At 40.4% G+C, this 20,909-nt stretch overlaps 1 protein-coding gene across 9 annotated transcripts in view; it reads left to right on the top strand.

The window, feature by feature from the left end:
• Positions 1–20,909, top strand: part of iqsec1b (IQ motif and Sec7 domain ArfGEF 1b) — a gene marked incomplete at its 5' end in the record, with an annotated part of 239,537 nt that overhangs the window by 136,640 nt on the left and 81,988 nt on the right. For all 9 annotated transcript variants that reach the window (XM_082533540.1, XM_082533539.1, XM_082533534.1 and 6 more), the window contains one exon: positions 5,920–5,973. In XM_082533540.1, the coding sequence (XP_082389666.1) occupies positions 5,920–5,973 (54 nt within the window). The remainder of the gene's footprint in view (positions 1–5,919; positions 5,974–20,909) is intronic.

Genomic DNA, 20,909 nt, shown 5'->3' with positions numbered 1-20,909 from the left:
CACTCCATCAACACATATACATAATACATATAGTACTAATGTTTCTGGACTGATATTGGCACACACACAGTCTTTGAGTTGCTTCCAATCAGACAACTAAACCAGTCTGCTGTAGCTAAATCAGAGTTGATGGTATCTTGACGTAAGAGTAGTGTGAAGACGGGTCCATTTCCATGGCTAGAGATAGAAAATAAATTATTCAGGTGTGCCTTTGGCCTAATGTGAGGCATGATGAAAGTAGATTTTAGATTAACAATGTGCCGACACTACCCTTTTGCTCTGAAGCAGAGGTCCAGTGGGACATGTGGGACAAGCTTCAATCAGTGAAAACACACTGCCATCTGTTGGGCCAATCAGTTTTAGTGACTCCACACACACTCAGCAAGACACACACACACACACACACACACACACACACACACACACACACACACACACACACACAGTGAAGCCTCACAACTCTGACTTAGTCATACCATTATTAAAACTTTGTAGCCATTTTCTCAGATGATATCAGTGACATCGGAGGGTCACCATGGTGAAATTAACCATCTTTGTAACAAGAAACAGGGCACTTATGCTCCTTGTCACTTTTTTTTGCGTACATGCTCGCTGCACTGATATGTTGAAAACTGCTTTCGGCTTGGCTGTCTCATGAAGTTAATAAAACATGTGCAACTGTATGATCTTGCACAGCCCCAAAGTGTCAGCAAAGAGGAGGGAGCAACATCATTTTAGGGACTCTATTTGCCAAAAATCTGGCAACAGGACTGACTGGCACCATGTCTTTTGAGTCAGGGCTGTTAGAATTTAGGATTTCATTCTAAACACAAACTCTTCATCAACTTTTAATTAAGCCTTAAAAGCATCAGTAATGTTCTTGTTACAGACAAAACAGACAAAACTTTAAAGTTGCCTAACGTAATTTGGTGCTTGTTTGCATGCTCCCAAAAACACCCCTCACCAACAAAGCCCTCAGCTGTAAAGATGGCCGGTAAATATCTGGTCAAAAGGTTTTATCAGCAGATCCTTCAAGTTGTGAGTTCCAGCCAGCACATATAAAACTTGTTCCCCTGAATCTACTAAAACCCTGTCACATGGTTTCTGAGTAGGTACTCAGCATTGCTTGCCATTGGCATTTCAGTGATGCCAGTCGGTGACCCGGTCATTCATCCGTAACAGATTTTGCTTTTGCGGAAGTCGCTTAAGTCTTTACAACAACATATTCTGTTCCTACTTCCAACACTCTTACTATAAGAAGGGACTGTTCAGCACTTACAGTGTCTGCTGATTGGTGCTGGGCAGGTAGCATGCCGTAATGCTGCAGCTGCTGGAAACAAGACTAGGGCTGACACAAACGATTATTTTGATAGTCGACTAGTCACCGATTATTTTTGCGATTAGTCGACTAATCAGATCATGCATCCATTGGACGTAAAACGCACAACTTACTGCACTGCATAACTATCAGCTTACAGCTTGAAGTGTTTAGGGTATGTGCCAACTAAAAATAAAGACAAGATGATAGTTTATTAAACTTTTAATGAAATTTGCAGATTGTCTCAGTGGAGTTTAATGAACTCAGCTCCTTGTGATCTAAAATATAACAGGACACTGGAGTAAATTCTCCACCATCTCACACTTTTGTTTAATCAGTTTTCTGTTTGACGTTTATTCAAGCTGTGTAAAAACTATATAACTTTAATCTCAGCCAAAACGATTTATTCAGGAACAAATAAAATACTGAGAAAAGCCAAACAATAACATTTTAAAGTTATTTTTTGGCTTTTCTCAGTGTTTTATTTGTTCCTGAATAAATCGACTTATACATCTGAGTGTGTGTGTGTGTGTGTGTGTGTGTGTGTGTGTGTGTGGATGTATTGCTGCTATCTTCTGTTTCAGGATCTTACAAAGCTTCAAACGGCATGTCGACTATTAAATTAGTCGTCGACGATTTTGATAGCTGACGTAATCATGTAATCATGACTCGTGGACTAATCGTGGCAGCCCTAAACAAGACTCATAAAAGAATTTAGAATGAGCCAAACCATTTAAGTAGTTGGCTGCAAAACCCAAAAGATGAGCAGTCAATCTCTCTGGTGTGAATGACACTTTTAACATTAAATAAAGTATTTTAATCTGTGTTTAAGGATGATTGGCGCTTTGTCAAGAGCTTTGCACATGATTAAGATAAACTTTCACTGTCTCTAAATCTTTGAGACCCAGCTGAACTAAACCGATTCTATTAAAATTAAGACCTGAGGCAACAGTTTTACATCTTTAGATAAATGCTGCTGACTGCCTGTGCTACCCCTCAGCCTTCAGTGACTCAGTTATTGATTTCAAAATCCAACTTTGCAGAAAACATAACCGCTGACTGAGGTCGCGGTCACTGAGATAAGAACTCGTCCAAGGTTGGTAGTAGCTACACCTATACTATTGATTTCAAAATTCTAGCTGACTTCCTTCTGGAGTTATCGCATTCACAAGATTTTCCAAAAAGTTGAACTTAGACCTCTGATCTTTAGATCAAGGTCACTGAGCTTTGTCACCTCATTCTCAAGTTATCGCAGTCGGAAACTTCGGTGTCCACACTGCCCCCACACTCGGACACCAGCCCAGCAGGGTGACAGCAATATTCAGCCTTTTACAACTGAGGGGTAAAAAACTGTAGTTGACTGCTTACTAACAGAGCCAACAGATTTATTTCACGCCATCTCTTCCACCTTCTCACTTGGTGTTACACAACACATACTTGACATGTTGTATTGGCAACGTCATTGAGGGAAATGTGTGTGAAGCTGTAGTAACAGGCCTAAAGGCATTAATATATTAATTACAGATTTTATGAAACTACATTATGTCGCCAGGCTTTGCCAACTATTCTATATTGTGTTTTATTTATTGTGTTTTCCAAACTGTGGTGCTTTCCAGAAGGTGTTAGTTTTAGTCGTTTTTATAGTATTGCTTGGCTATTTTTCCTGTTGTGTTACATTTACTTTTGTACGGTGTTGTATTTTGTATGCTTTGTCTGATGATATTAAAGTCACAGTAAAAGGGTCATGTGATCCTGGGTAGAGAAGCTTTGATTGGGCTCTGATCTAGATGTGAGGCAAGACAGCCGGAGGAGGGAGACAGTGACCGCAGAGATGGAACTGCCTCTTAGCTCCTAACTTTCCTTCACACCCAGAATATGCTCGTGCACACGTGCTCATACACAAACACAGAGTTCATTATCGCCGTGCATTCACTCCCATCCTTCCTGCTACTGCCTTGAAGTGATTAGCAAAACAATGACACAATCTGCAAAATGTTTTTCCCACAGAAAAGCTTGTGCTCAATAAACTGCCATATCATCTACTGCACTAAAGAACCTCATGATTGAGCTTCCTCTTCACAGCCTCTTTCCCATCCTGCTTCGTTTTCTCCTGACTCCCAGCAGGGTACTGCAGTAACTGGAATTATGTGTTTGTGTGATGTTGTTGCTGTTGTGAGCCCCAGGCTTTTTTCTCTGATCAAGAAGGGGCCTCATGTCTGGGCCTTAATGCTTGCCTAGCAGTATGACTAATGCATCGTGTCCCTAGTACCAACCATATGGAATTTAGATAAACTGGACTAAGAGCTCCTTCTGATAAGACTAGTGTAAAAATAAGCTATAGAAATAAGAATGGAAAAAATAAGACATTAAGATTCTATGTCACGTTTTCTGTGTAGCTCTTGAATTGATATTACAACCTTCTTTTGATGTTTGTTATTGTTTACTCTTGTTATTGTTTAATCAACTGACCAGAAGAAGACCTGGCCTTATCCCAGAAGGCATATTAATCATAAATATCTCTTCCGGCTATATAATGGTAGGTTATTTCTGCACAGAGTAACCTTATTTCTGATTAGAATCAGTTGAGGAATCTCGGCACAAGACAGAAGGCCACACAGGCCTTCCCATGTGCACGGTTTGATTGTTCTCCTGTCATCCTGAATCACTTTGGAATGCTTCACAGCCACATATCTATGTTTGCTGCTTCTTTCTACCTTGCCTCTTGTCATGTCAGAGAAGTTCAGTCATTCCTGCACATTGTGTATTCCTGTGAGAGATGTGCAGCCGAGCACAGCGGCATGTGATACATACAAAGCATATTCAGCATTTCTGTTATCAGCTGAGTGATAGTACAGCTTTTTATTTTGTTGTTAAGCAATTTACCTGCCTCCCCCTGCCTATTTCCAGCCTTCTGTGACTGTCTTCACTCCCCCCTTTCCCACTCTGTGATTGGGGCATATATCTTCCACAATGCTACACAACTTCACTCTTGCTCTACTCTTTAATGGAAGGTGTCACTGAGAAGCAGTCACCTCATTCCTGCTAAAACCAGCGTTTCCTCACCTGCTTTCTTGAAAGCTTTTAACCCGACTCGACGAAAAAAAGGCCAGCACACAAGAAAGGTGTGGAACCATTTCTACCCAGGCTTACTCTGTTGTGTCATTCTGATTCCTTTACCTTGATAATCTTTTGTTTAGCAGGTTACAAGATGTGACCAGCTGGTTGGACGGATTATACATAGGTAACTCTTTTTTTTCCCGAACCACTGCAGTCAGGGTTCAATCGCAAATCAAAGTATAGCTGGCTCAGTTATGCATTTGTCAGAAATGCAACTTAAAACCGATGCATTTCAACTGGGAAGTAAAGCTTTGCAGTCATCGGTGCTGGTTGCCTATGGCACTTGTGAAGAGTCAACGGAAACATACATCTTTTCCATTTTTCTGAACACTGTTCCTTGACCTAGAGTTTCAAAATGCCATGTGAAGAAAACAAGTTCATAAAAACTTTGGAAAAGACAAAAACATTGCCAAGACAGTCCAAGTGCATTACACAGCCAGAAGGGAATTACTCAGTGTCTTTTGTAATGAATACTCCTGTGCAGTCTATATTCAGTAAGATACCTATAAGAAAAAACAAAGGGACTGCAAACAAAGTGTTAATCACCTACATCACTTCTATTTTATTTATATAGCGCAATCACATGACCCCGTATGAACAAGCACTTGGCGAAAGTGAGAATAAAAAACTCCCTATTAACAGGAAGAATCCTCCAGCAGAGCCAGGCTCAGGGAGCTGTTAGGAGTGAGTGGAAAGAGTAGAGCAAAGACAGAAAAGAAGGCGACCTATAGTAGGGAGAGGCATGTACTGTAATGAAAAAGTATTTCGGAGTATTTTTTATTTTTTTTGCATAATTATTCTAACATTTTATTTTCAAAAAGGATCAGGCAAAAGAGGATTTTTATAGAATACTGTTAAATGTTACTATATCATTAGAATCAGACTACTTTCATAATCCCTTAGGAAATTATGTCCATATGTTCGGACAAGATCGAGTGGGATCAAAACAGTGAGTGGGTCATTTACATTTGAGAGAAGCAAATTGAGTCTACTAATAAATTAAATGCTATATTTAAGTTCTGTGAAATCTACAGAAGGTTTTCTAGTTTTTCCTTGATGCAGCGCTCTCTCACTGTAGCTACATTAACTGAGATTAAGGTCTGTACTTGCACAGTCGTTTCACTGTAACGGGACTCATCAGCTCTGAATCAGAAGTGTGGACCAGCCCTCATATTGACCAGCAGGCCAATCGAATGTCAGCACCTCAGTGACCTGATGTTGACTACATAGACAGGATCTAGTCCTTTAAACATTTCTAGTCTATTTGCATGAATATAAATTAAGTGGAGAATTTGTGGTGCGATGTGTAGCAGCAGTTATATCACCAGTCAGCTGTACGTGAGCCATCTCAACTGCTGCTGAGCTTGAATGAGTGGCACACTAATTCAGTGTGTGTGTGTGTGTGTGTGTAAGGAGTGGGTAGGAGATTTAACTGTGTGGTAGTCGCTGTGTACCTAAGCTTTCTGCTTTCCTGTTCCCCCCAGACCAGACACAGAGGTCCCCAGCTCCGTCATGATTCACAGACGCCACCATCACTCGTGAGTAATTATTTGAATGTTGTACATATGGGAATTTTATGCCCATGTGCTGAAGTGTTAAAGCTGTGAAGCAAAAAACATCCAATCAAGAGAAGGGAAAATGTGTGCTTGGAATGCTAAGTCCTAGCAATTGATCTAGTTTCTTATTTCTTCATATGAAGGAAGAAATAAGGAGGAAACACACAGTGCACTTTTTACTGTATGCATGCTGATCTGTGCATATGTTGTGTGTGCATGTTGTCAGCAACAAAAACAACCAGCGCTGCTCCTGGAGGCTAAGAAGTGGCTTCAACATTTTTCTGCTGCACTACAGAAGTAAAGCTGGACTTTATTTACGTAGCGCTGATGATGTCACACCAGAAGAGCTATTTTTAGAAAATGGTCTGAGGAAAACTGGTGGGGTTTTTTCTTCCTCTCCTTCTTCTTTCCTGCACATTTCCTGGAACATTATTACTATTCAGAGCCCTTCACATGTGCATGTTCTTCCCTCAGCGCGTTTAATCTCATTGTTTTGGTCAATTTAGAGAATCTATGAGCCACTGATTGCTTTCACAAAGCAAAGTTTGTCAGGCAACAAACACACACACACACACAGTCAACTTACTGTACAGAAGAATTTCCAGTGTGGTTTCATAATTACATGATACGTGTTGTTTATCATTTAAAGTGAGCGACTGCATATTAGTCTCAGTGCTAGCAGCCAGCAGGCATGATGGGAGATGCGGTGGGGTGGTGTTGACCTCCTGTTATTCCCACTACCCATCTGCCTACAAATCTCATCTGTTAGTCCCATGATCTTCATTAGGCGTTTTGTTTTCTCCGACATCCAGGGAGTCACATAAAAGTCATCATTTCTGCCTCACTAGTGCTGGATTGCATAAGAAAGAAGGAGCTTCCATCTGTTCCACCCAGGGCTGGCTTGCCTGCACTGAGCAGACTTTTCATCTTATTATCACACCAAAGCTGCCTCCCCCCTCCCACTAGAGCAAGGCACAGCAGCAAAGCTGTTCGTCTGTGATGGATGATCATGTGACCTGACCAAGCTCAAGGTCACTAGATTTCCTGAAGTTCCCCAGCTAAACATACCCTTCACGTGTCCAGCTGAGAAACATGGGCTTTCTTGTCTGCTTTAGTGTTAGAGAATAAGTAAACCTACTTCCATGACCTTACATGCACTAAGTAGATGCAGGTGTGAAAAAGCTGATGGCTCTATTATAATGAAGTCCATCTGTGTAATACACTGCTGGCCTGAATTACCTTAAAAATGGAAGGCCACGCTGAGTGCTCAGCATATTCAACTTGAAGTATAATGATGGATGGGACATTAGAGTGCCAAGCAGAAAGCACCAGGTGCTGAAAAATGAAGCTCATGGAGAAGTGCCAAAAACTGCAGTACTACTCCTGGCCACTTGAGGTTGACTCCAGTGAGCCACTCCTTATACTTTCCCAATGACCAACAACTATCAAATTTAAATGATAAACAAAGAATAGATTAGGTGGCTATGCCTAATCCATTATAGTACATTCATGGTGGGAATATTTTTGACTGACAGATGGCCTGACATAGGCTGCTGTAGTCCTTGTTAGGCAAAGATACACAGTACTGTTGTGAAGCCTTGAACTGAGTATGATTTTACTTGGTGTTTTGAAGGTGGATGTGAAAACCAATGATTGGACTTGACTTTGAAACAGCAGCCATCTCATCCTCACTGGCTATCGATCTGTAAAGGATAATTAATATAATAGAGTAAGAAAGTGGATAATTGCCGACATTCTTACTTTATCAGTGACTATAGTTTACACACTTTTACTTTTACTCTCAGGATTAAATTTGGGATTAAAATAAGAATTTAGCCAATAAAGTCATCATCAGTCATAGAGCAAAGGAAAAAAACTATTTTAATTAGATTTATTATATTTTCGACATAATTCTTTTCATTTTTCAATGGGATGGTACAGGCAGTGCCACTGCAACTGCTGATGTTGCACTTACATTCAAATAATGCATTAAAAATTATCATAAAAGACCTTGTTTAAAGAGTTACTAAGAATCCCATTTGCAATTTGCACCTGTGATTTATGAATTTCAAATCAGCTTAAGTTTTTCAAGCAGAAAGAGGATTTAGTAGTGGATCCTAGAAAACTGATTCTGTTCATCTGGTTGTAGCATTTTCTGAGTTCCCTCTGAAAATGCTACAACCAGATGAACAGAATCAGTTTTATGTCACTCATACAAGTCACTTTTTCAATCTCAATTGACTGCAGGTTTGCCTAACCTTATAAATTGTACAGTTTAACAAGACCATTTAAGGAGACACTTGGTGTCATTTTGAACAGAAAACCTTTTTTACAGGAAGAATCCGCGAGCAGAACCAGGGTCAGGGAGGGTTCTGCCGCAGGTCATCCAGGCCTTTATGTCTTTAAGATTGGTGTGTGTCATCTGTCCTCTTGGATAGATAAACCATGGTATCATCTACATAGCAATGAAAATGTATATTGCCTTAGGAAATCTTTTTACATTTTTACGTAATGTAAAAAGAAGTGGTCCCAGCACAGAATCTTTTGGAACTAATTTTGTGAAAAAGACTCCCCATTTACATGAACAAATTGGATGGGAATTGATAAGAATTTAGCAATTCCGATTCCATTATCGATATCACTTATTGATTCGATTCCTTATCAATTCTCGTTGGTTTCTCATTGGCTCCACTTTGAGAGTCACCATCATCTCTAAGCAGTGTATCAAAGACATTAAATTAGTGCAAATTAATTACATGTTGTGTGGTCAAAAGTTTGTGGATGCTGGATGTATTTCCCCTTGCCTGTGATCAGCATTGGGATCATTACGCATATTACACAGAACACTTTTCTTAAAAGTAATGCATTACATTACTTAATTATTCCCAGGGGAAAATAACTTGTTGTAATACATTACTTTCATGTTACTCTTCCAAACAACCTAAAAGGCACTGTCTGATAATTGCCATTCAACAGTATAAACCTATAGGATACAGTCCTACACACCAACACAAATCCCTACCCTAAGGAGGATGCACATATGATCTTTCTATTAGTAGTACACAGAGCAGGCAAAGAAAAAAAAATAGCACAAAGGGGCTTTAAAGGGATCGCCACAGTGATTCTACGAAAGAAACACGAACAGCTAGAAACAGAGGCCGCAGCCTTACTGCTCATCAGTTTGTTCAAGTTCAGAGTCTGGCTGATGGGCTCGGTTCAGCATTCACTCAGCTTTAATATCACTCTAAGTTCATGGCTGGGTTCTTGCTGTATATGCAGATGCTTGCAAAGAGCCAAAGTTGCATGAGCAGCACTTTACCATTGCATTCTCATTGTTTTGCGCAGTTAAAAAGTAATGTCCATATCGACAGTGTAGACTGTTTCCTTCTCTGACACAAAAACTGAAATCAGCTGTAGGGCAAGGAATTGGACTGCTCAGATTCCCATCCCTACTGGAGTCTATGAAATAGATATGATTCAAACTACAGTGGCAAAATTCATTTGATACCAAAGGTACGTTCTAATCTCTCTGGTAAAATCTTGTGGTTAATGGTACTAAATGCGGCACTGAGTTCTAACAAGACAAGCACAGTAAGGTACGTAACCATTAATAAAAATTCATCATATTTATGGTTTAAGTATTAAATACTATTTGAGCAGTCTGACAGAAATAGGGTCTAAAAGGTACATATATAAATGTTTTGGGGGTTTTTTGTTACAATTTTATTGTGAAGCAATTCATGAAGTCATTACTAGCTAAAGTTAGGGGAATCCTCAAATCAACAGACCTAGGCTAGAGTGCTGAGAAGAAATCTGGGATTGTTCTTGCTGTCGTCTTTCAGTGAGGAATTCTACGATCGTCTTGCTTCAGGGAAGGAGTGTTTTTATAGAGCAAAGACCTGTTTTCTGGGCCAATCAACGGACTTCTAAATCATTGAATTGCCCTTTCATCTCCATTTTATGGGTTTAAAGTTTTCTTTTTAGAGAGCTGGTCGATTGGTATAATTCACAACAATACACTATTATACTATTACTCTGTTTGTTCTAAGGACAACCTATGCATCCTTAGGTTGGACCAATTTTTGAAATGGAGTGGGCTAACCACATTTACTTGAAGCCTTTTTGATACGATGTTGTCTTGCTTCCCTGACCATTGTGTCTGCAGGCACAGTGTTCGCTCTGTGTTGTAGAATCCTGATGACACCCAGTTTGTTCAGCACTGGATGATGAGAGTCAAATCTTACATACTGATTGCTTTACCGTAGAATATTAGCATTGTGGCGAGGAAGACACTGACATCGCTCTGTGAGGACAACATTATCATCCTTCCGGCAGAAGAGGGTAGATGCATGCTATTACTAGACCAGACAGACTGTCATGAGAAAATTTTCTCTTCTTAGTGACAAAAGTTCTTATGAGCCCTCGAAATGAGAACCTGGTGGCGAATACAGGAAAAGGGTAATGGTAAATGGCCTGTATTTATATAGCGCTTTACTAGTCCCTAAGGACCCCAAAGCGCTTTACATATCCAGTCATCCACCCATTCACACACACATTCACACACTGGTGATGGCAAGCTACATTGTAACCACAGCCACCCTGGGGCGCACTGACAGAGGCGAGGCTGCCGGACACTGGCGCCACCGGGCCCTCTGACCACCACCAGTAGGCAACAGGTGAAGTGTCTTGCCCAAGGACACAACGACCGAGACTGTCCGAGCCGGGGCTCGAACCGGCAACCTTCCGATTACAAGGCGAACTCCTAACTCTTGAGCCACGATCGCCCCATATAGATTAGATTAGTTTGTAAGAGATTGTAGGGTGACCCCACCCATGACAACAGGACCAGCTTCCCCAGCTTCATCTATTGTGGCTGACTTTGATATGGAGGACATGGCTCTGTTGTCCTCTCTTGGAATATCACTGAGTCATTGGTTCAGGTATGTGATGACACCTGTATGAAAATTACCTTCACAACAATTCACAGATCAAATTAACTCAGTGGACAAACATATCAAGTTCACCAAGGAGGAAGTGAAAAATGACAGACTAGCGTTCTTGAAATTGCCATTAGGAATGGGGGACATTTAAAAGTCAATGTATACCATGCCAACACAGATCAGTCAAGCCAGGATCCTTCTGACTGGGGGTAGCTGTAGCTCAGGATGTAGAGCAGTCAGGTTATCTGCTAATCGGATGGTTGGTGGTTCTAGCCCTGGCTGCTCCAGTCTGCATGCTAAATATCCTTGAGGAAGATACTAACCCTAAGTTGCTCCCTGATGCATCCATCAGAGTTTGAAAGTGTGTGAATGTTAGATAGAAAGCACTTATATAGAAAAACCCTAGAAAAAGGTGCTTGTGTGAATGAGGCAAGCATGTCTTACTGAAAACTGATTGCAAGTCCGTTTTTTCAGTTATGCCACATCACCATAGAAGTGGATCGCCTAAACTGGCTGCTGTTTTCTTTACCATTACCAATTGTGCTTGTGTTTTTATGGCTCTGCAAAGCCAAAATATCACCTGTGAAAGAAGTGCAACGCACAGGCAGGAGATCTATGCCTTTTATGCCTTTTATGGTCATTTTGTTATGATAGCTTTAGGCTCAAAAGCAGCCCTTTCAGCTCGAGGGAATCATTTGTATTTAGTTTTAAATAGAGGACCTTTGTCGTTATTACAGATTACAGTAATAAATTGGTGGTTAAGGTCAATTTAATTCAGTTCAATCCCAATTTAGCTTTTATAGCAAACCATAACATGAGTCATTTTGGGGCACTTTACATTTTGGGGTTAAGACTTTGTAGTGTTACAGAGAGAAGCAGCACTTGGCACAGTGGAGAGGATAAAGTCTCCATTAGCACTAAAAGAAGCAGAATTAGTTGTGGAGGTTTAAAGAAGAAAGAAAAAGAAAGAAATTTTAGAAATAACAGATATTTAACATTGAGCAAGCAGAGCATCAGTAGCTACAGATCCACATAAAGAGATATTTGCAGAAAGACACAAGCTGCACTTGGCACAGGCTTCTTGACAGGAGCCACAAGAAGCCAACCAATGAATAATATTTAACAACAAAAAATGGAGAACAAAAGCTGATAGAAGAGAGGAACTGAGCGTAACACATATCCCGCAGCATACATCGATTTTCTTAATTTTATCCAAATTAGGGCAGGGGCGCTGGAACATGGGGGCACGGGGGAAATGAGATAGCTGCGAGTCTCACCCTGAGCATGTTTGTAGTCCAGTGCAGAGGTCCTCCAGCAGTCTTGGCATAGAGTTATATAACTACAGGACTGTTTAAGGCCACCTAATCAAACTGCAGTCTTATACGTTTCTTAAGATTGAGTCTTAACACAATTTTGTGGAGGAGAGAGTGTCTGCATCCTCAACTCAAACTCAGAGCTGGTTCCACAGGAGAGGGCTCTGAGAGCTAAAGCCTCTAGCTGCTGTTTTTCTTACTGTGGAACATTTAGTATTAAGAGAAATCGTTCAATTATCAGTGTGACTGCTGGCATGGCCTATGTCTACTAACCAGCAGGAACCAGTCTACTAACCGGTAGATATCCTTTCATTGACCTGTGTGATCTATGTAGACTTGCAATGAACTTTCACACATGCTGAACCAATGTGTAGAGGTCTTTAGGCAAACTTTGTGGTTCTACAACATTTTACCTCATCGCTTACTCCTGTCCAAATAGCTCTAATATACAAATATCCCAACATATTACACAAAACTGCATGTAGATAAAGTTGAAATTCAGGTACCTTCTTATCAAACTGGCTTTGCTCTTTTCTCTGATGTGCCAGTATTAACGGTGTGCAACTACTGCAGTGTGTACTTATGCTCTAGATGGAGGATTTGGACAGAGAGATGGCCACAGGCAGGAATGATCATTCAGTGGTACATTTGTGTAATCTCAGTCTTTCACTGTAAATGCTCCTGGGACTGCCCAGTACGTCATGGAGTGGAATGGGGGGGTTCTTAACTAAGATAACATCTGCCTGTCCAACACCAGCTTTAGAGAGTCCATCAGATCAGTTTATTGAGTCTCTTTCAACAGCATAAAATATGGTCAATAATTCTTTTTACCCTTTTTTCCTGCACCTTTGTATAACACTGTTTAAAATCAATGTGGAAAAGTACCCATGAACTTGACTTGCAGACATAAACGATTGCATAACATAATTGCACCAAATAACAACCGTTGCTGAGCTTTTATGGCAAACAGCTGCCATCGTTTAATCAGGAAGTCTTTTACAAGATCAATGCTGCACCCATCATTTTTTTCCATTATTTCCCTTTTAAAAAAATAAATGTACCACCACTGAAAAAATGGTTAGTGTGTCAGTTTAAAGTCATCCTCAAACAAAGCTATTGTGTCTATTTATAGCATTGGTAATTTGCAAAATTAAGGATCCCGGTTTCTTAAATAATAAACACTAATAGTTTTTTTAATTTTTTTAAATTTATTGAGTACAGCTCTCAAGTGCAACTTAATTTCATTGTATATTTCTTTTACAATGACAATAAACATTTTTCAGTTTTGAATGACTTAAGTAACAGAAAAGATGTTAAGAGGACTTCATGCTAGTCTTCATGATGTGTGATCCTGAGCAATCAGGAACATTAATGAAAAAACAGATCGCTCTCAGGAGCTCACTGATTTCCAGTGTTGTACTGTGATAGGATGCCACCTGCGCAACAAGTCCAGTCGTAAAACTTCCTCGCTACTAAATATTCCACAGTCAGCTGTAGAGCAGGGCGATATGGCCAAAAACATTTATCACGATATATATTTGAAAATTTGCGATAACGATATAACTGACGATATAATTGATGCGAGACAAAATACAACTCCACAACATTACTAGCGCAAAAAGACAACCTTCCATTTATTTTCACTTAAATAAGAAGCTGGTTTTTATGTACATTAAAGCTTTATAAAAATGTAACAGTGCAAATGCAAATTCCTTGCTGAAAGTTTAACCAAAAGGCATTTCCAGTAGAAATGGGCTGACATATCCTGAGCATAACCATGTATAATATCCACTGAAGTTAAAAAGAGGTGCTTTGCAACATTAAACTGCAGCGTGCAGTACGTATTTTTTGGACCATAAGGTGCACGGGATTATAAGGCACATTAAGCGAAACAAAGCAGTCAGATAAATCAAACTTTATTAAACTCCTTCTTCTTGCTTCCTCCACTTCTGTACCATTGATTCATTAATGTTGAATTCTCTGGCAGCTGCTCTATTCCCATGTTGTTGCAGTATATTAATGACTAACCTCGTATTGTGGATGGATTATCTCAGTTGTTCTCCTGACTGAAGTTTGGTCCGTTTACAGCATCCTGCCGTGCGATTGCATTTGTCTCTAACTATCAGGAACCTTCACGTTAACTTTTATCGAGTGGAAAAGTGTTAGTGTTCGTCCTCCAGCTTCACTGTTTATGTTATGCTAACATAGCTGTGTCGCTAGCGATTACGTAGCACATCATTATATACCAGCTAGCCCAACTTCAGTAACCCTACAAACGTCAGTGCTGTTTAGTTTCCTATCTTCATTTATGTTGGAAGTGATAGCAGAGCTGTACGTTTGAATTTTTTCAGAAATCTCTCAGTCAGAACATGCTATATCATGCTTAGGTAACTAGCGAAACTAGCGAGCTAACTTCCGCTAGCTTCCTGCTAACTTCTAACTCCGTTAAATGTAATAAATTTTGTTTTCATGGATGCCTGGAAGTTAAACTTCATAGTTACCCCTGGTAAAGCAGCAATGCTGATCGTTTTATTAAAGATGAAAGAATTTAGACAGTTTTTAACGCTCAGTGATGCTGCAGTGTTCGTTTGACCTGAAGTATACGGAGTTTAGGACCCAGATTACTCCCAGATTTAAGAGCATCTTAGTCCGACAATAACGACGGCCGCTTGCATGTTCTGCAAAAAAATGTGCTTTGTCGTGTATCTGACGGACAAACACCCAATCAGTTCCACATCACGGAAGTTGCACCATTTTTACAAACCAATTCTGGTTCATCTGTTTCACTCAACAATCGGCCATGTGCGTATGAAAACAAAGGCACTGCGCATGCGCGTTTTACTCATATTCTATCGTGATATTTCATTTTCCTATCGTTGCCTAACATTATACCGGTATTACCGTGAACGGTATAATATGGCCCAGCCCTAGTCAGCTGTATTATAACAAAGTGGAAGTGATTGGGAACAACAGTCACTCATTCAGGGATGACTCTGCTCTGATGTCTCCTTGGCACTTTCCAGGAGAACGTCACTCTTCTGACTGCATTGCCCCAAGTAAAAAAGACGGGGGGTTATTATGGTGTGGGGTTGTTTTTCAGGAGTTGGGCTTCGACCCTCAGTTCCAGTGAAATGAGCTCTTAATGCTTCAGCACACCAAGACATTATGGAATAATTCATGCTCCCAACTTTTGTGGGAACAATTTTGGGATGGGCCCTTTCTGTTCCAACATCTCTGCCCACTAGTGCACAAAGTAAGGTCCATAAAGACATGGATGATGTCTTTAGTGTGGAAGAACTTGACAACTAAATAGAACACATTTGGAATAAATGAGAGCAGAGATGACAAGACAGGCATTCATATTCCTATAAACACACTTCTAAACCTCGTGGAAAGCTTCCCCAGAAGAGCTGAAGCCATTATAGCTGCAAAGTGCGGGCCAGAATCATGTTAAACCCTATGGATTAAGCATAGGAGGCCACTCAGGTTCATATTAGTGTGAAGGTAGATGAGTGAAAACTTTTGATAATATTAGTGTACACTCAGATGGAATATCAATGAATAACATGTTGAAATATAAATCTTAATGTTGGCCTTTTAACTTTACCTTTCAAATAAGGACGATAGTATACCTTTGCACTCTGGACAACCAGCTGCCTTTTGCAAGCTTTTGCATTCTAATGACAAAAGCCGGTCGTCACTCCCTAAGGCTTCATCACATCTGACCATTTGTGCTCCTCTTGCAAATATAGAAATCTTTATAAATACCAGCGTTAACTCCAAAAAGTCCATTAGAAGTTCCACCACACAAGGCTTGATTCTCACAGATTTCTAGCAGCTGACATGTATGTTCTATCTGAACTCTATGTAAAATAAATATGGGAAGGCAATGTTATCGGAGCATTTGTTGGTTTCTGAAAGAGGACTTATAAAGAACTTGACATTTTCTGGGCTAGACTGATAACATCTGATAACTGCCAAGTGGTTCTTGGTACAATATAGATTAGTAAAACAAGATCAATGCTGCACCCATCATGCTGACCATGCTGAGAAGAAATTTGTGAGAAAAGTAACCATTCAAAGGTCATTCTGAGCAGTCTTTAAAAGGCAATAATTAAATAGTACAAATTGATGAGTTTTTCGATATATATTTAACTAAAAACCTCTTAGCATGAATCTTACTGTAATAAACTTGATCTAATCCATTATATGTCTTTTTTTTTTTAAGTGTCACGCTTTTAAGATTTAACAAGTACAGTACAGTATTAAACTAATGACAGTGTGAATACAGGCACTGCTGACATTTTGCTTCACCTTTCATCTTGTTTGTGGCAATGCACTGACACACTTGCCACACACAAATACTTCAAAGACCGAGGCCCCAGTTCTACCTGCCTGAGGCAACAAAAACGCAGCGAGTCACGCCAGATGGTTACTTTATCTCTGCTCGGAACACAATTTCACAGCTCATTTTCATCCAAATCGATAAAAATGATGTGATCTGCAGCCTGATATAGCAGCCTTAGCAGTGAATCTCAAATGACATGCTGAGACACCCTGGAATGCCTGTAGAGAATTCCAGGTCTAACATCGCATTTTATGGCAAACATACATTAATATTGTAATATAAATCTATAGATGATGCTATGAATTCATTGTTAATTTCTATATCACATTTTTACTCCCTCATTTTCCATTTAAAATAGAAAAAAAAAAGAAAATCTTAAGTTTTCTTTTAAAAATTATTGCCCAAGTCCCCCAAGCTGTCAACGTGACATGACAACGACCTTAATTAACAGAAAAGAGTATTTCAAAATATCAACTCCCTTTAGCCACATTTAGTACTTAGTTCTATGTACTTTAAGCAACTGTGTGGCACGGGAAGCTGTAAAAACTCTACAGAGAAAGGTCTCATTCAGCTCAAAACCAGAAACCTCTTGCTGTAAGGCAGAGTGTGAACCACTGCATCACTGTGCTCGACTTGGCTGATGCTTGGTGCCAAAGGCTTAGGAGGCACGTGCAACTTTAAATTTAGATACCACAAAAGGTCTGCAAAAATCTACAAAAAAAGAACTAATCATGTGATCACTCACCATAAAGAGGACAAGCTGAAGAACAACAAAGAGACTCTTCTCCAGCTCTGTAGATGTGGCTCATGGACAGTCCAAAAAGTTAGCATCGCTCAGTGCAGCCCTCCAGGAACAGTGTGTGGGACCTTCCATCTGTCTTTGGCTGTCGTCCTGCTTGGCACCTACTCATCAGTCTTCCAGGGCTGAACTGGTAATGTTTGGTTGAATGACTCTAAGATTTTTCACAGTGTTACTGGAAGTCAAAGTAATGTTATCCACAGCAAGTTAGAATGTTAAACACCATGTTCAAAGATTTTTAGGGCAGAATGAAAGAGTATCATTTTTGGTTCAATTTAAAAGTAGGAAATTAGAGCTCATTCTGGCCTTTATGTCTCTGAGACATGCCTGTAGTTTAACTAGTTCTCTGGCTTTGTGGGTAAATAAACTTGGGTATCATTTGCGTAGCACTGAAAATGTATGAAGTATTTTTTTTAAACATTTTACTTGGTAAATTGTAAATGAAGTGGTTCTTATATAGAGTTTTTTCCATTCTACTTGAGCTACTTGTCAAAGCAGTTATTGCAACCTTTGACCCACCTGGGGTGGCTGTAGCTCAGGAGGAAGAGCGGTTCGGCACTAATTGGAAGGATGGTGGTTTGATCCCTGGCAGTTACAGTCTGCCTTGGACTGGATACTGAACCCCGTTACTCTCTGATGTATTAAACAGGGTGAAAATGGACTAGATCTGCCTAACGTTCAACAATACTTCTTAGCCAGCAGGCTTCAGTTCATCTCAGGATGGTTAAAACATACACGCTTAGATGAGCCTTGGTCAGATGTAGAACAGGCACTATGCAATAATCTAGAGATTTCAGACCTACCATTTATCAGCTTAAACATCAAACGACATGAATGCTTTAAAAGCACTAACATCAGCTCTCCTCTGACAGCATGGTGGGAGTTTCTAAAAATTACGGAGTCTTCATTAATCCCATGCAAATGTACACCGCATTCCAAATTATTATGCAAATGATATTTTTCTCGGTTTTTCCTAAATAGACGATTCAAATGACATTTGGCATAATTTTCGAGTCATCTACCAATAGAGTACAATTCAAATGTTACTGAACAAAACTCCCAATGAAAACAGTATGTTTTTCAAAAATAAAAAACTTAAAATGCACTGTTCCAAATTATTACGCACACACAGTTTCAAAAGATTTTATAGGTTGTAGAGAATTGAAAATGGTCATTTGTTGAATTTGCAGCATTAGTAGATCAATTTCACTGAAATCAAAAGCTATTTCAATCCAAGTTATATATTAACATAGGACCCCTTATTTGATAGCAGTTTTACAATTCTTGCATCCATGGAACTTGTAAGTTTTTGGAAGGTTTCTACTTAAATGTCTTTGCAGGATGTCAGAATACCCTCCCAGAGCTGCTGTTTGGATGTGAACTCCAATGATGTAGAGGTATTCCTTGTAGCATGAGATGGTGCATTGTCTTGCATGAAGATAGTTGTGTTGCAGAAGGCACAGTTCTTCTCTTTCTACCAATGAAAGAACATGGTCAGTCAGAAACTCCACATACTCCACTATTCTCACCAGCAGGAAATAGATTTTTCCCACAATTACATCTTTCAGATGGTACTTTCCACACCTTCAGGAACCCTAAAGGGGACGACCAGCTCTCTCCCCGTGACTCAAAACCTGACTCCACTGCATCCATCTGGACCATTCAGGGTTGCACTGCACTCATCAGTTAACAAGACTGTTTGAAAATTAGTCTTCATGTAGTTCTGGGCCCACTGCAGCTGTTTCTGCTTGTTAGGGGTGGCCGAATAGAGGGTTTATGCACAACTGCAAGTCCCTGGAGGATATACACCTTGATGTTCGCAGGGCTCCAGAGGCACCAGCAGCTTCAAATATCTGTTTGCTGCTTTGTTATAGCCTTTTAGCAGCTCCTCTCTTAATCTGATGTATTTGTCTGGCAGAAACCTTCATCATTGTGCCTTTATCTGCACGAACACGTGTGTGCTCAGCCACAAATCTCTTAACATTATGGTGATCACGCTTAAATTTTCGTGAAATACCTGAGGTTTTCATTGCATGTCCAAGGCATTCAACTATTTCACGCTTTTCAGCAGCAGAGAGATCATTTTTCTTTCCTATATTGCTTGAAAATGGTGGTCAGCTTAATAATGTGAAACATTCTTCTTTAGTAGTTTTTCCTTTAATTGGGCTCACCTGGCAAACTAGTGATCATAGGTGTCCGAGATTGATTTCAGTGATACAAAGAGTCATGAGACACAATTCCATCCATGGTTTTGAATGAAAAACAACTTATTTAATCTTTATGACACTTAAACACAATTTGCATAATAATTTGGAATGTGGTGTACACCTATCTGGAATAACCCTGACATATTACAAAACAATAACATGATTAATTTTCCAGATTGGAAAATTGTAAAGGAATGAAATACTTGGAACATATATTAGAAGGAACAGACTTTATTCCGACAGAGTAGTTATACAATATATGATCAACAAGAAAAGATTTCTAGAATATCAACAAATTAAATCCATAGTAAAAGAGAAATTTAAACCCGTGAGGGGCGTGGGGTTCTGGGATGCTTCAACTGGTAGGGAGGTGTTACATGCTTGCAGAAGTTCACTCTGCAGGTGGGGGTGAGACATAGGAGAGGTGGAGAATAAACTGGTGTCTGGGCTGGGCGCTCAGGTATGTACCGGCTCACTCCCAGTGGCTGCTTGGCGGTGCCGGGTACCCTTGGCTCGGTTGGGCCTCCTCCGTGGGGGTGGGGGGTCCTCAGGCCTCTGGCCTCTGGGCCTGCGGCTCGGTTCACTCTGGCACAGCTGGCTGCCGGCAGAGCCCGCGGGCACGCCACTGCAGCCCCCTCTGGCTTCTGCTCCGTGGCTGCTGGGTGACCCCTCGTCTGGGGCTCTCCTCAGCTCTTCCCAGGAGGATGGCATGGATGCCCCTCCGGTGGTCCTCCTTGGGCTCTCGTACTCTGGGGCCTGGATCTCCTCCATGCCTGCTTCATTCCCTGGGGGACGGGGCTGTGGCTCCCTGCACCCTCTAGCAGATCGTTACATGAAGAAACCTTTTAAATATACAAGTGCATTCATCCACACAGGTGTGCACACAGGACAGACGCAAAAAACAAAAAAATAAAACAGAGTGTGAATGTTAGATAGGAAACACTTAAACACAACACAAAAGCTCCTGTGAAAGAAGCATATATTGTAAATGCTAGTGGTCCCAGTGTAAAACTCTGTGACATGTGTGATTTCATGTGTGATAAAGACTCCCCATTGTCTTCATCACCAACTGTGTCCTAATCTCTGTACTGAAATGTTGTGGTCAGCAGTGGAATGCTGCGATCTGATATCATCGTGGTTGTGTTGTTCCCACATCATCATAATAAATGTTGTTCCAGGTTCAACATTGCAAGTGACCAATCACATTGTTAAGACGTCATACTTTTGCGACTTCGGGAAAAAAAACTTGCCTCTGTCTGCCGATCCAGCAGTTTGAGTTCTTTGCATTTCAGGATACTGTTCTTTGATAAA

The sequence above is a fragment of the Aulonocara stuartgranti genome (genome assembly GCF_965226115.1).
Source record: "Aulonocara stuartgranti genome assembly, chromosome: 5".
Taxonomy (NCBI): Eukaryota; Metazoa; Chordata; class Actinopteri; order Cichliformes; family Cichlidae; genus Aulonocara; species Aulonocara stuartgranti.
This window is presented reverse-complemented; position numbering and strand designations above follow the sequence as displayed.